The sequence below is a fragment of the Cibotium barometz genome, chromosome 54, assembly GCF_041138505.1.
Source record: "Cibotium barometz isolate CiBa-2024 chromosome 54, ASM4113850v1, whole genome shotgun sequence".
In the NCBI taxonomy this organism is placed as follows: domain Eukaryota; kingdom Viridiplantae; phylum Streptophyta; class Polypodiopsida; order Cyatheales; family Cibotiaceae; genus Cibotium; species Cibotium barometz.
Genome location: NC_141099.1, coordinates 30,764,178 through 30,780,907, shown reverse-complemented (window position 1 = coordinate 30,780,907; position 16,730 = coordinate 30,764,178). Strand labels below are relative to the sequence as shown.

The 16,730-nt window shown below is 39.3% G+C and overlaps 1 protein-coding gene and 1 long non-coding RNA gene across 4 annotated transcripts in view; both read right to left on the bottom strand.

Annotated features, from left to right (window-relative positions):
- LOC147608035 (uncharacterized) overlaps positions 1-1,891 on the bottom strand; it is a 29,926-nt gene extending 28,035 nt beyond the window's left edge. The window contains exon 1 of one of the 3 annotated variants that reach the window (XM_086789975.1): positions 1,641-1,891. In XM_086789975.1, coding sequence (XP_086646101.1) covers positions 1,641-1,804 — 164 coding nt within the window. In that variant the 5' untranslated portion in view covers positions 1,805-1,891. The remainder of the gene's footprint in view (positions 1-1,640) is intronic. The other 2 variants (XM_086789977.1, XM_086789976.1) reach the window with 2 other exon arrangements.
- A 6,797-nt stretch (positions 1,892-8,688) lies between these two features.
- Positions 8,689-10,218, bottom strand: LOC147608034 (uncharacterized). The gene is made up of 2 exons (XR_015264646.1): positions 10,106-10,218; positions 8,689-9,523 (listed from the first exon to the last, which is right to left on the bottom strand). It is a non-coding gene; the product is annotated as an uncharacterized LOC147608034 (long non-coding RNA).
- Positions 10,219-16,730: the final 6,512 nt, after the last annotated feature.

The following is a 16,730-nucleotide window of genomic DNA, read 5'->3' as shown; positions in this document are numbered from 1 at the left end:
CACCCCTGCAGCTGGCCGACTGGTTTTTTGGCTGGTCGTGGAGGTATAGTGCCTATCGGCTGCCTCTGGAACAGGTCGACTGCATTATGGGGGCCATATAAAATGGCCCAACAGTCCCTTGTCACATTCATCTTGTATTCGGGATTCTTCTTATGTATATATAGTAGAATTACACGCCTCTCTCTCCATTGCTGTCTTTTTCTGCACTTGCTGTTGTGTTTCCAGATTTTGTCATCATCTCCGCTGCGTATTCTGACAGTTTCAATGCTGAAACGTGAAACGAGTTTCATGGTGACCATGGCACTACTTCATGTGCAGGACAATGCACATCTGACCTCGGACGCATAGAGTGAAACCTTGGTTGACTCATCCCGGACTGGGCTCACATGGGACCAATTTCCACTCCAGGTCCTGGACCTTCTTGTTCAGATATGTCTACGTGGCATCCAAGTGCGAGATGCACGTGACAGGCCGTTCTGTAAGTGACATAGCTCATATATGAGCTTTGGGACATAGCTCATATATGAGCTTTGGGCTTTGTCACACCTTCAACAAAGTTGTCTTTTGTTTGTGGTAAGGTTAATCATCACGTATGTTCCTTGATGTTTTTGTTAATGTCTTTTTATTCATGTGCACGGACAGTCAAGCATTGAACAACTCTCCGAAGTCTTCCCATGGATCAAAAAGATACCTCCGCCCAACACCTTGGGGGGATCACAAAGGGATTGAGCATATTGATGCAGCTATCTCCCATAAATGGCTCACTAGCACATTTCATGGGGTGAGGTTTTCTTTGAGGGCGAGGACCATGACTCTACCATCATCATGTGCCCACTGCTACTCACTTCAAGATATTCCTCATTCGCACATCACATTGTCCCTACAAAGACTTTTACCACCTTGGAGTTTATTGTTAGCATCCTTGCCTAGCATATATGGAAGGCTAGATGTATGGAGGAGACTCAAATTCATGACACTCGGTGCATTTTTACCATTTGTGTAGATATTATTAATACCCTTATGGCACCTTGGGCCCTTATACAAGGGCACTGTAGATCAAGACAAGCAAAGCGCATCCTCTTCATGAGGGAGTGGGATCATGGGACCTTCTCTTCGACTCCCACTCAACTCTCTTGGCATCACCGCGCCCATGACTATTACCTTACACATTGTGATGAGGATTTCCAGCTCCTGGCCATGATTCTGTATTGATTCTTTCATCCTTAAGAGAAGTTTCTTTCTTGCAAAAAAAATAAAAATAAAGGTCTGCGTGACGGACCCTCAGCAAACTCATGGGGTTGGTACCATGCCCATGAAGAGAGCTTAGCTAGGTAAGGGCATGAAATTTCTTAAATGCCCCATAATAAAGAGGAAGATCAATGCATTGAGAGCAACCTTTCAGTTTTCCATACACATGAACGTGTCAATGTGGCATAGCTCCAGAACCTTTCATCTTTGATATAGAGAAAGACACATCCATACATGCATACTTACATACATATATATATACCGAGAGACATCTCCAAAATCCTAACGCATGCCAAGAAAAAACCCTAACCCACAAAGCTAAAGGAAAATTATCGTGGCCTGTAATGCCTGAAAACCCTAATTAAAGGAAACCAACCCGTTAGACAACTTACTCTCTCTCTGCTGTAGAGCCGGCCGCGGCTTCCTTCTCGAGCCAGTTGCGGATGTGGCGCACGTTCCTACTGAGGACGGCCGAGGACTGGCGGAGGTCACCCCTGATGAGTACCCACACGGCCCCTACCCCCATCACCGTCAACAAGAAGTTGCTGAGAGCCATGGCGACTTACTTCTTCCTCAAGTTCTTAGTTTACCATCAACTATAATCAGTAAATACCCATGTCATACGATTCAATTAATTTTTAGAGAATCAAAGATAAAGAAACCAAATGTTAAATTTTCTTTTAGGTGCATCTTAAAGGGGAAAAAAACCCTTCAATCTCTTCCTATAGTTTGCCATCTTACCAACTCGAACATGCACTTATCTTTTATAAGTTGACTCTCGAACATATAAAGCGAAGTTACCATGAGCTTAATGTCAAATATAAGAAATCTAAGGACTTTGTGTACATACTTGCTTAAGACCAATCATAGTGACCGGACCATATTTAAGTTTTGACCAGCCTAGTGTGAAAATTAGTCACAATATATATTAATTCCCTTATAATAGATTACTTACAATACATATTAATTCCCTTGCACTAGATTACAATAAGCTATACATATTAATTCCCTTGCAATAGATTACAATAAGCTACCCTTGCAATAGATGACTTGTGAGCCCTTCTCTTCTCTACCCTTGTTTTTTTGTATGCTATTGGATTCTTGCATGCTTGCTTGTATGAATAGGTTTGCCTTTGGGTTACTCCATCTCATTAGCTTCTTCTCCATCCACCTTTTGTGAGAGAGAACCATCGTGAAGGTTAGCTCTTCTTACCTCCATCTATGCAAAGAGAGCTCTTCCTTCACCCCCATAGCTATGGATTATTCTAGTGTGATAACAGAGTGAGGATGTTCCAGTGTGATAACAGAGTGAGAGTGTGGTGGCAGCGATGAATGAGCTAATGCGCCCATATCACAGGGGAGTTACATTTGTAGCTCAAAGGCAAGACCCAACAACACTTGATTCGGCAATACTCAAAGAATGTTGGGTTCTTCTACCCTTAATTATTAATTTTCAGAGAAGATAAAGAAACCAAATGTTATTTTTTTGTGAAGGTGCATGGGATTGGCATCTTAAAGTGAAACAAAATCCTTTAATCTCGTCCTATCATTTGCCATCTCACCTGCTCAAACATGCACTTATCTTTTATATGATGGCACTTGAACATATAAAGCAGTCTTACCACGAGCTTAATGTCAAATATGGAAAATCTAAGGACTTTGTGTACATACTTAAGACTAGTAATAGTGACCATACCATTTTCAAGTTTTGGTCAGCCTAATGTGAAAATTATTCACTTGTATATAAGTCAATTTTGACCAATAAGCTATACATATTCATTCCCTTACAATAGATTACTTACAATACATATTAATTCCCTTGCACATATATAATTTCCTTGCCAATAGACAGCTTTCTTGCAATATATAATTTCCTTGCACATATATAATTTCCTTGCAATAGGCAACTTGTGAGCTCTTCTCTTCTCTACCCTTGTTTGCTTGAATGCTATTGGATTCTTGCATGCTTGCTTGTATGAGTAGGTTTGGTTGTAGGTTACTCCCTCTCATTAGCTTCTTCTCCATCCACCTTTTGTGAGAGAGAACCACCATGAAGGCTATCTCTTCTTGCCTCCATCTGTGCAAAGAGAGCTCTACCTTCACCCCCATACTATAGAGCATTCTAGTGTGACAACAACAAGGTGAGGGCGCGAGCTAGCGCACCCACATCATAGGGTAGTTGCATTTGCAGCTCAAAGGCAAGAACCAATGATACTTGATTAAGCAATGCTAAGAAGGTAAGCTCTTGACTTGAACATATTGTGTGCAATCGAGCCTAGGGCATAGCTTCGTTCTTTCATCCATTCTAGATAAGCTATTAGGATCATCCAATATTATCCAGTGTTGATTTGGATGGCACACTCCAAAAAACAGAGCCTTAGATGTGTTAACTTTATTGTTTTTTTTTCAATTTAAACCTCGGATGTATTAGCACTAGTTTGGTAGATTAGCAAGACATAAATATATCTTTTCAAGGGTTTGCTAAAAATTAATATCTTGTGAATGGGAGTGATATTTTAGCATTTCTCTTCTAAGGCATGTATTCATGAATGTGACAACCTTAGAAAATTATAAAAATGATAAAAATAACCTTAAATATAATTGATAAGTCATAATAAGTAGAGGTATATCATTCTAATCCAAATAGGTTACGAATTTATAAAGTAGGTTCCTACAAGCAAGAAAAAAATGATCTCAACTCATTATAAATTTCTTCTAAACCTTAAATAGTATTTAAGAGACGAGAGAGAGTTTTTTCATAACAAAAAATGTACTATATTAATAATTAATTCAATTAAATTTCCTTCTTAGAATCTCTTTTTAGTTGTTAGTCTTTAACACCCAAAATATGACAATAGTGTGACCTTATATGGTGATTTACTTTAGTTATACTTATAAATCAATCTTCACTAAAGTAATCGGTCAAAAATTCATATCTAAACATTTCAATTTAGTTAGAAAACAAGGTGATGGTCTCAACTTTCAAAATTGCATTGATAACAAAATAGTGTATATAAACCCTTACATATGTTTAGATCATCGAGTGAGAAACTTATGAAAATATTATTATATAAAATCACTAGACATTCCATTTAAAGCCTTATGAGATGTTTAAAAATGTATCAAGTAGTCTCTTATTCTATAGTAATAAATATGGTTTAAAATTTATCCACTTTCATCTAGAAGAACATAGTGCCTAAAAGGATAGATGTTTATGTGATTGGCTCTCACAAAATGCATTAAACATTGTATAGAACATGTGTGCAAGATTTGGCCCTAGTCTATGATTGTTTGATTAGTTATAAAAATCCTCAAAGTTAAATTTTTTGAGACAGCTAAATACCTTAGAATTTTCATTAAGACTATTTTTTTTAGTTCTAATTGGTTTTTTAGCCTAAGATGGATTGCAATTACACCATATTTATGTTTATAAAGCAATGCACATTCAAAACTTTGGAAAACAATGAGAATTTGGCTAATTAAAGCCTTTGATCCAAATATAGTCCAAACAGCTCTACATTATGACTGTAATTTGGCCTATGAATTCTTATGGAATTGAAAAGAATGGAGATAACCAATTTGTGTTAGAAATAGGGTTGCACGAATGTGCGCACCCGCATACATACACACACATAGTGGAGAAGCTCAAGAGAGCACACAATGAGATGATAGATAATGAATGCGTGTTGTACAAAGATGATAAGTATACCCCAAGATGGGTGTATACAGATGATACTTTTTTGAGAGCTTGATGAGGTAAGCTTGAATAAATTTGGTGAGCTTCATAGTTATGCCACTTATATTCTGGTGAGCTTTTTGTCTAGATTAAGTTTATTTTGAGTCGGTTTGGTGAGCTTAGTGGTTACACCAGTTGTACTTTGGCAACCTCATGGTGGCTAATGTTTTTCCACCCGATTCAATGTGAAATGATATCTTATAAATGTAGTACCCTCTTGCAAGTGATTATTAATCAAGCAATATGTAACGTGTGAAGTGAAAAAAGTGATTATGTGAGTTTCTTTATCATCTATATGTAGAAAGTTCCCTCTGGTTTGGTTTGATGAGTTGTTTATATTCTGAGATATGTTGTTTGGTTAGAGATTGTTGAGAGATTAGGTGTATGAGTGAGGACCTGAAATTTGTTGAATTCAGTTTGTGTCAGAAAGCTTGAGTTTTGGAGTCAGTAGGGTCTGGCTAATGTCAGTTGATGTCAGCTGTTGTGAACTAAGTTTGGTCAGCTTGATGATGTGAAAGAGTACATCTTGTCTTGTTTGACATTTGTGAGGTTTGATCTGACAGTTTAAGTAGCGGAGGAAGTCTGTCTGAGAGTTTGATAGGTTTTGGTCTGAATCTGGTCTATGTTAACTGAGGGCTATTTTTGGTCAGAAAGTGGTCAACTAGGGTCAGTTGAAGGTTTTGAAGGATAGATAACTATCCCTAGCCCTTCTATTGACTCGCTTGGGTACTTCTTTACCCTCCCAACCTCCCTTTCAGCCCCAACTAATGATTTCAGATGTCCTCCAGCATCAAGGCAGGTCTCCAAGAGCTCTGAATATTGTCAGCCCACCTCCTACTCTTGCTTTAGGACCCCTCTGCACCTATCTGCAATCCTCAGCTGACACCTGGCTACTGACTTTTTCCTCTTCTAATTCCTTGTCTGCAAGTGTAGGAGCTCCATGTACTAAGTCAGGCAGCGTCAATACATTCCACCATGGCACAGTAACTTTGTGGCCACATTGTGATACATGAGTGGAAGTTAGGTAATCAACCCAAACTATATTGGCTATCTTCTTTGTAGGATCCCCTTTTTCCAAAGAAATCCAGGTGGACTATTCAACTTCAAGAAGCTCTTCACCTTTTTTGTTACTCTGCAAGGTGCATAAACATACTTAAAAACTACAATGTCTCACCCTTTAGGCTGAAATTACACAAATAAAAAAAGAATGCAAGATCTTTTGCTTACTTATGTGGTTCTCTTGCGTTTATTGCTGAACAACCTCTCCTATATCGGCTTTAACCACACGATGGTATACTTGGTGACCTGTGTGTCACTTCCATGGGTAGACAATTCTAAAATGAAGGGTACAAAATCAAGAAAATGCCATAGAATTTACAAACAAGGGCTCACTCCCCTCTCTTGCGTGAAACTGCAAGTTCTTCTTTGCTCATGGGCCTTGAGAAAACTTGGTCCTTTTCTCCTTTCGCTTTGATGCAGATCCTAAATCAGTTGCTTCTTGATTATTCTTCTTCACCCATTCATCAAACTCTGTTGCATTTATAAAGTATGAGAATGTAGTCCACATCCGTCTATGCAACATGAAAATGTTGAGACATCTTACGTTGTTGAAGGGGAATCTTAGTAGGGTGGATCTTATCACTTGGATAATCCAACCACCAAGGGGCAAACCATAACCTCCCAATGATTCATACCTCCAGTCCACCATTCATGTGGGTACATTGAGGGTTGCCCATTCTGCCAATCCTGGCATTCTAATGGAAAGTCTCCGATGGAGTTTTCCATCTTCAATCTTTGTAAACCACCATAAACAACACATCACAACACAATCATACATACTCTACCAAACATGACTAAGTTTATCCAAAAGAAGATGTAAATGATTTCTTGACATAAATGGAACCATACCTATACACTAGACAACGAACGGATAGGTGTATTTGTGCTTGTTTCTTGGGAAGTAGGGAGCTCCTCATCTCACTCTATAGAGAATGGAATGCATGTGTAGTGCAACTGGCGACACACTCTAAAAAACTTTAGAGCATCACCAGGCACTTGCACACTAGATGCCACCTCCATATCTAGGCCCAGGCACATGCTTGTCTATCATTTGACTCTAGTAGGTCTTCTTAGAAATATAACATCATCATTCTTTGTTATCATTGGGCATACCAAGCTCTACTTGTAGCCTCTCTTCCCCCACCAGAATCTTTAACACCTCTTTCTTTCTGGACACACCACAAGAATATGGTAGAGTAACAATAAAAATTCAAATTATTTAATATGAACAAGACAAGTGAGTACCTTTTAGGTGATATCTTAGCCGAGGAGAGCATTCCACGTTTGTCTTCAGTTACTATGTGAGATTTTGCCGCCCAATCAATTGAAAAGAGAGTCTAAAAGAAGCCCTCACCATTGGCACGATTTGCAATAGATTGGAGCTGGTAGCCTCTACTCTTCACCCTGTCTTCTGCTTTCTTTGTTGACTTCTCTTTTGCTTCTATGCATTCTTGAAGACTCAAAGTAGAAAAGTCTACCTTACTGAGCTCCTCATGATACTTATTGTCATATTCCTCCTAGAATATAAGACCCATCAATTTTAACAAATTACATGTGTACAACATATTTTATGAAAGTAGAAAACCATTAGGAGCTTACTCTTAGCACAAATTGTGAGAAAACCACCATAGGCATGTCACACCATGGCTTCATCCCAACACGAGTTCTCTCTTTTGCCATTATCACCTCAAGAGGTACTAGTTCTTCATGGGTGAAGTAGCGCTTGAGGGTCTCCTTCTTGGCTTGGCCAAATTTTTGCATCAAGTATTTGTCATGTGCAATGGTGTGGGGCACATCAAGTCATGAAAGCCTACAAAGAGATTATCATATCATTTACATAATTTTCACATAAACAATTTGTGGAATGGGAAGGTTGGGTAGGATGCACACCCTAATATGCCTTTGCTTGCTATCAGCCCACACTACATACTAAAAGAACATAATTAAGATGTTGACATTTAATGGGATAATAATTAATATGTGTTTTTGAGTATGATGAGGAACCTGTGCTCTATAGAGGTCACTAGTATGGTTAGAACAATAGGGATAGTCAGTCAGCTGATGTTAGCTGACTGACTATCCCTAAGCTTGGGAAGTTGAGTCTTGGTGTTGTTTGAAGGTTTTAAGGGGTTGGAAGTGCTAGAGGACACTGGGATGGTCAGAACTCACTCAGAACCAAGTAAGCAGGGACAATCAGTCAGCTATTATTAGCTCTAGGCTTGGGAAGTTGAGTCTTGGTGTTATTTGAAGATTTTGAGGGGTTGGAAGTGCTAGAGGACACTGGGATGGTCAGAACTAAGTCACCAAGGATAGTCAGACAGTTGTTGTCAGCTCTAGGCTTGGGAAGTTGAGTCTTGGTGTTATTTGAATGTTTATAGGGATTGGAAGTGCTAGAGGACATTGGGATGGTCATGGTGACTGACTCAGAACTGAGTTAGCAGGGATAGTTAGGTCAGATAGGCTAGAATCTAGTCAGCAAAGAGGGTCAACAGGGAGTCAGCTTGGAATTGATGATGAGAGGTTCTTTTGGCTTTTGAGGAAAGGATTTTGAAGGAAGTTGGGTCTGGAGGAAATTTTGTATGCTTGGTCAGCCAAATTCTGAATCAAATTACAATCAGCTTTTGGTTAGCTAATATACACCAAAAGAACATAATTAAGATGTTGACATTTAATGGATAATCAATATGTGTTTATGAGTATGATGAGGAACCTGTGCTTATGTGTTGCAACCATGCTTTTAAGCGATGGTTTCCATCCCAATAAGAAATTTCTTTCCTTTGATAATTTTCCACTCAAGGGTTTTGCTGACATTCTGCCTCAAACTCTTCACACACTATTTGTCACACACACAGGGTCCCAATGCTAAATATCCTCTTGGCTCACCTCCACATGTTGCTCTCTAGGCCTTCCAAATGTGACAAGGAAGTCTCCCCTACCAGACACATATCCTTGCCTATCAAATTTGGGCTAGTTCCTAAATATTACTACCCACAGTTATAATGGCCTCGTTGGCAACAATAAGCCTACAAAGGGGAATGTAGGGAGGCTCTGTTTGCTTCTTCAAACTGATATTATCCATCACATCCTGCAAGATGTCAGTTTGAATCACCTTCCCAAACTTGTCGTAGTCCACATTCCTGAGTATCTTTTTCTTTTCACTTTCTTCCTTTTTGACTTTGATGGACCTTCTGAAGGTACCGCCACTGCCTCCTGGAGCATGTTTTCTCCATTGTTAGGTGTGTCTTTGAGAGCTTCTTGTGATGCACCTACCCCTCCACTTTGCACAAGCACCTCTCAGATGCCAGTAGAGGCCTCTTGATCATTGAGCTCTCGAATCGGCTGCAATGGCTTTATCGGTATCTTTTCTTTTTGTCTTGAGGTGATCTCTGATAGGTCTGATGATTTGACTGTTTCCCTTTCCTCTCATGATCTACATTGAGATCGTAGGGAGTACCGTGTGCCTGGACTACTCAAAGACATCTGCACATTAAATGAGTTAAGTAAGAAAACATTGCATAAGGCTTGCAAGTAAGAGAAGGGCTTGATGCGCCTTCTGATGCCCTGTGTGACAGCAACTGAGGGGTTTTCGCCCGACGAAAATGTTGTCCTGGTTGGAAGCATGGGAGAGAAGGAAATGCCACGCAACCGCCACTGGCTGGTTTTCGTCCAATGAAAATGCTGGCTTGGCTGGAAAGTGGGTAGAGAAAATGCACTCAAGGTGCCATGTGACAGCCACACCAACAGGTTTTTGCCGATCAAAAACTATGGCTTGATTGGAAGTGACAGGTTTTCGTCTGGCAAAAACTATGGCTTGCGGGTAGAGAAAATTGACCTCAGATAGCCACCAGCTGGTTTTCTCCCAGCGAGATGAAAACGTTGGCTTGGCTGGAAGTAGGTGGAGAAAATCGACCTCAGACAAATGGTGATTGGTTTTCTCCTGGCGAAAACTATCGTCTGGCGGCCAGGGAAAATTGAGAAAGGTAGTCTATTGTAGATAAAATCTTTGCAAAACAACACAGAGGCAAGGCTGATGCAAAAAATGGAGATGAATGATACTATTACCGTAAACGGATTCGTCTGCTCTTCTTCTCCTTTGGGCTTCTTTGTTACTCTTCCTTGCCTGCTTCTTCTCCTTTGCACCCTTTCTCTTTCTTTTGCTCTCCACTCTCTTTCACCCTTTATTCGTTCTCTTACACCCCTTATCTCTCTTTATTACTTAAATGGCCGTATAATCCACATTAAGATTTGCCTTGACCTTTTAAACATTTGAGACCACTTTCAGGCTTCAGCTATTTTTTATTGATGAGGAACAAATAGCGGCTGGGCCTTGACCTTTAAAATGTTCAGGATCATCAATATGGTGGCTGGGCGCCCGTTTTAAAAAAACCTCTACATTGTTTTTTTTAAATTCTTTTATGGCGGATGGGCACCCATTTTTTAAAAACATCTACATTGTTTCCTATGTCTTATATTACACGCCCTTAAATAAGCTTGTTAGTGGTTTGAAGGTTGTGCTCCATCTATGGGTTCATTTGCAACTGTCTTTTGAATCTCCTCTCTTGCAACCTATCCATGTCCCCCTTCATCGTGGAAAATGTGCTGTTAGCAAAAAATTCATTGAGTCCAAACTTCCTCTAGGAACTCATCTACAACATCTCAAAGCAGTAATATAGATGACAGAAAGCACGGACTCTGTGTTTCCCTTAGAGGAACATATGGACATAGAGGGTTACTCCCATTTCATCGTTGATAGTAGCCTCTCTTCATTGTATGTTTCTTTAGTCCATGGTTATAATACTGATGTTGGGTTACAACCATCTTCATCAAGGCCTCTAGTAGAGCATACTGACAATGGTGATCTTAAGAAAGAGGAGAATGCTACCAGTGGTCCAATATCTTCACATGTTCATCCAATCAACATTGAATCAGACTGTTTTTGTAAGGGCTTCTGAGTCAACAAATTTTGTGTCGAAATTTGCTGACATTCTGAGGCAAAATACAAGAAGTGAAGGTGAGAGGAAGGTCAACAAAGGGAGCAAGGCCCTTGAGGTTGTGGATATAAGGTCTGTTGACCTTAGAGGACATGAGAGGATCTTGGTGGACTTGTTTCTACATGGGGACAAGACTAGGACTTCGGAGGCAGAATTTTTTCCTTTTTGCATCAGCTGGGTGTGCATTTGGTCAGCTGGTTGTCAGTTGTTGGTTAGGAGAGGCTCTGAAGTAAAAGATCATAGGTGTTGGAGGTGTGTGCTGACCTGGGAGGACATCTGAATGAGGTAGTTGAGGATATCATTTCACATTGAATGAGAGAGATTAGAGAGACTATTGAGATTATAGAATTATAGATTATGTGTATGTATGTATGTTTTGAAGTAGAGTAAATGAGGCAGAGAGATCAGGTTTTGTGACTATTGAGAAACTAGCCACAAATTCAAACTTTTCATGAGTTTATTTTTATTGTAATTCTTCTATAATCTATACCTTTTAATCAAGTTGTTGAATGAGTATTGGTGTTTTACATTCGAGTAGGAAGCTCACTAAAACAAGCTCACTAAAACACAATTAGTGCTACCATGTAGCCATCCTAAATGGGAAAGTTTTTTGTGGCGAGCTTAGGTAGGCGAGCTATAACAGTTTTAGATCACTAAAATAAGCTTGACATAGCCAAGAAGCTCGCTGAAATTGCCAAAGCTCACCTACCTAAGCTCGCCAAAAAAACTTTCCTGATGTATACTAGCATGGGGGAAAAAATCTTCTAATGAGGGAAAAAGTGCCCCGCCTGGTCCTAGCGTGTTCACACACATCACTACCAAATATGGCTACCAATCCTCCCTGGGAGTGATGATGTGAACAAGGGGTGATCTTGCACTAAAAGTATAGAGATGTGCCAGGCTCTTTGGACTGTGAGAGGGAGCCTAGACTAATCCTCGAAGGGAAGTAAGTTCAAAGCTATGCAAAAGCTTAAAACTTCTCTTGTGTGAGATAGCCTTCGTGAATAATTCTGCCATGTTGTCCAATGTTGGCACATATGCCAAGTTGATTTCCCCTGTGGAGCATCTCTTCCTGATATAATGATAATGTACCTTAATGTGCTTAGTGCATGCATAAAAACTAAATTCCTTGCAACTGTCATAGCGATGTGGCTGTTAGTAAAGATGGTAGTAGTGAAGGACTCACCAATACCGCAATAAGGCATTTGAGCCAAACACACTTAATTGTAACTATAAACACTACACTATACTCAGCTTCACAGCTAGAAGTGGCCATAATGGGTTGCTTCTTAGCCACCATGATATACATGAATCACCAAGGCAAAAGCAAAAACCACTCGTGGACACTTGTGTGTCATAACATCCAGCCCATTATGAGTCTGTAAATGCATGCAGCTGTGATTTACCCCCCTTGGGATAAAATAACCCAAAGTGCTTGGTTCCCTTTTAGGTAACAGAACACTGGCTTGACAGACTGCCAATGCTTTGTGCCTGGGCCTATGAGCAGCATGGCATCAATGTATAGCACGATGACCAAAAATTCATCTTCAGTCCTCTAAATATAGAGGGTACTATCTTAGTAGGACTAGAAAAAACCTTATGTGCAACCAAGTATGTATGTATCTTCTCATACCATGCTATGGGAGCGTGCTTGAGACCATACAAAGCTTTTTTCAATCTACATACTTTTGATTCCTGACATTTCTGAACAAAACCACAAGGCTGAGATACATAGACATCCTCATACAAATCTCCATTCAAAAAAGTAGTTTTGATGTCCAATTGACATACATTTCAACCTTTATGTGCTGCAAATGTAATGATACTCCGCATGGTAGTCATACGACATGTTGGTACAAAAGTCTCACCATAGTTAATGCCTTTTCCCTATGCATAACCCTTTGCAATAAGCCTTGCTTTGTATCACTTGATACTACCGTCAGCTTTACATTTAAGCTTGTAACCCCATTTCGTGCCAATGGCTTTCTTGCCTATGAGGCAAATTAGACAACTCCTAAGTACCATTTTTTAGGAAAGCATCATATTCAGATTACATATCACTCATCCATTGTTCTGATTCCTTTGCTTCATTAAAGGAGATAGGCACCTCTTCATTACATAAACTAGCAAATAAGAGCATGACTTGCATCAACATGAGATGCATAATGAGAACCTGCATATGTTCTTCTAGGCAAAGGAGCAGCCAATTTGCTATCACATAATGTTTACACCAGCCAATTTGGCATACTTTTGACTCCTTAATTTTCCTTCTTTCCTCACATCAACTGCATCATCCACATTTGCCTTATCAATAGGCTGAAAAACATGATGATTTTTAACTTGTATGGGTTGATTTTTAGCATTCCTTTGAGTACCTAAATGCTCTACATCAATGTGTCTTGCATCGAACAGTGGAAGGAGAGTGTCAATGAATATGTCCTGCGAACATACACTCTTCCGTTTCTTACCTGAAAGCAAGGGATGAATTGCATCTTCCACAAATACAACATCTCTACTCATAAGATTCTGCTTGTAGTGCTCAGGATGATAGAGATGGTAGCCTTTACTTTTTGAGCTATACCCTACAAAAGTACATTTAACAGCCTTATCACATCAAGCTTGCTATAAATTTTCTCAAGCACAAGTACAACATACGCAAGACGATAAAAAATGCATAAGTGAGCCACATAGGGCTTTCTGCCATTCCTTTATAGGACACATGTTTAAAACGTATGTCGCACACATGACTGCTTCTAGCCAGAAACCATGAGATAACTTCTGACTTTTGACCATATAACGTGCCATCTCCATGAGAGACCTATTTTTGCATTCAGCTACACTGTTTTGCTAAGGTGTATAGGGCACAATACATTGGTGTTTTATCCCATGAGAGACCTATTTTTGCATTCAGATACACCGTTTTCTTCTTGAGGTGTATAGGGCACAATACATTTGTGTTTTATCCCATGATCAGCCATGTATGCATAAAACTCCTTAGACATATACTCCCCCCCCTCAATTAGCACACATGGTACTAATCTTACTTGTAGAAACATTTTTATCCATAGTTAGCAACAAAGTGCTTAAAGAACATAGAAACCTCTGATTTCTATTTCAATGGATATACCCAAGTATCATCGATGAATGTGATAAAATAGAGATAGCCCCCAATAGATGGTGTCTTCATAGAACAACACATAAGCTATAACTTTTGGATAGCTCCAAATGAACCATCTTGGAAAAATGATGCCTGCTGCATTTTTCGAAGGATACAGCCCTCACAAACATGTTTGATAGGGGCTTCAAGATGTGGCAGCTTAGACACCGTGTCATGTTTTTGCAAATGTAGTTCAAGTGACTAAAGCATGCATACCACAACTTAGCATCACCCATTGCCTTTGTGGCAGAAATTATACATACAGCATGCTTTTGTCTTTCATCTCCATCTAGCCTCTAAAGGCCATGAGACAAGGTACCAAAAGCAACAATTGTATGTCATCACTACGATCATGAACAATTGTATGCCATCCACAACTGAATCACTAAGCCAGCCTTAGTAATGGTAGAGACAGATAACAAGTTCTTCTTGGTCCCTAGTACATATAATACATCTGAGAGCGTAATTGTTTACCATCTACAGTAGTGAGAACAATTTTACCAACTCCTTTTACATGATATGAGGAGTTTGTACATGTAACAGTGTTTCCTTGTGGAGTAGATTTAAGTAATGAGAACAAACTACGATGAGAAGTAATGCGCTTACTAGCACCATTGTCAAAATACTGTGACATGAAAAATTGATATCTTTCATTTTTAATTTTGTACATATTTTGATGGTTTCTCAATGGTAATAAGGTGGAAGCTTGTCTCCAAGAAGATTGCGATACCCACAATGGAATAATGGCGTGGTGATGCGACGGCTTGGCGGCTACCCTGATAACAGCATTCTATCTTTAAATATAATGGTTTTACTTGATTTAGGGTGCACACATTGTAAATGCCACAAGTATGCTTGATAAATACTTTGGTATGTTAGATAAGCTAGTGATGTGGAAAATAAAAGTGGGCCTTCATGCTCACATGGATTTTAATTGTATTATTAATATAGTATTCACCATAAGGCTACAAGTTAGGGAGTCTGGAAGGCATGTGGAGGAGTGTGTGTAGGTGCATAATTGGGAAAGATTCTTCTAGAATGCCTACATGGAAGAGAAGAATTCCGCCATGTGTAAGTGGGATCTCCACCTACATGCCGCTTAAACTTGGCTATTATCTCATCACACTTTCAAAGTCAAAAAGTCTTCAATTTAATAATCAATAGAAGACTTAACCTAAGAGGACAATTGATGGTGACATCTACCCTTATGTCACTGAAGGGTTGAAGATTTTCATGTTGTAATTTGTAACAATGGAAGAGAGGGTGATTCTCCACCTATAAAAGGAGCCCTCCTCTCCCTTTCAAAGAAGGGAATGAAGCCTCCTCAATTGAGCATTTTATGTGATTGCCATTCTCTTATCTTCAAACCCTTATTCAAACACTCTTTATATGTGAATGTCTCATTTAGCATTAGCTCCTCATGCTTAACCCAATTTTGGACCTCTTTGATAAGTGGGATAAGGAGTTGTTATCTTGGTGGGCCTGTGACTTCTCAAGGTAGCCCTTGCCTTATTGCCGCCCTCCTTTGGAGGTACCAATGGTTTTAGCGATAATGAGCATGTGGAAAGACTTTGGAGACCATAGGTAAATCTTTACGATTGTCCGCTGAGCAATGTTAACCCTTACCCTCTAGCTTGAATCATGAAGGAGATGAAAGGCAAGAGGCTATGTGAAAATTGAGGTTTCATGCAAAGAGAGGGAAGTGCAGTTTTTGTGGTCTAATACCCAAATTCCAACCGATAATTACTCATCACTCGGGTATTGGTTTCTAAAATTGATCATATGGCTAGGAAGCTCTTTATATGCTCTTTTCACTCATGTAACTAATTTCTTAATCCTTTACTTCATTGATGATCAGAATTTCTCCCAAAGTTACTAACTTTTAGGCGAATTTTGACAGTTTTATAGTCTTGTAGTAAAATGCTGTTAACTCTTCGCTCGGTTGCCCGTTTTCAAAAGTTTTTATATAGGCGCGAAGCTCTCTTCAAGCTCTACGTACGTATATAATCCTTTTTGTACAATGTATATGGATTTAAAACTGTAATTCTCTGTGTATCTCTATTTTTATAGACTTTTGGCCATTGTTTCTTCTTAATAAAATGATTAATTCCTCTTAATCTCTTATCAAAAAAGCAAATCCCATGTATCTTATCCTCTTGTAAGTGATTGCTATATTCTTTTACTTTAAGATGTTCCGTCTAAATTGCCCAATTCGAACGGATGGACCCAACATTCTCCGTATGTTTCCGTTCACATAAATCTTGAGTCGGAAGATTTTCTTCCAACACAAAGAATTGCCCTCTTGTTTGGAGCTGCAAGAATGGCAGAAATTCTTGCTTCTCCCGAGCCTTTCGTCTTTCCTTCCATAAATTATGATCTCATCTTTGATGTGTTTATCTTTATCTTAACCTAGGGAGAGAGAGGGAGGTGAGGAGGCTGTGAGGTTTCATACAAGTGTGTTTTGATTCTAAGAAGTGACCGAAGTCAAAACCCCAACTTTGTGTCGCAATACCAAACATGTACATTTGTAACCATATAT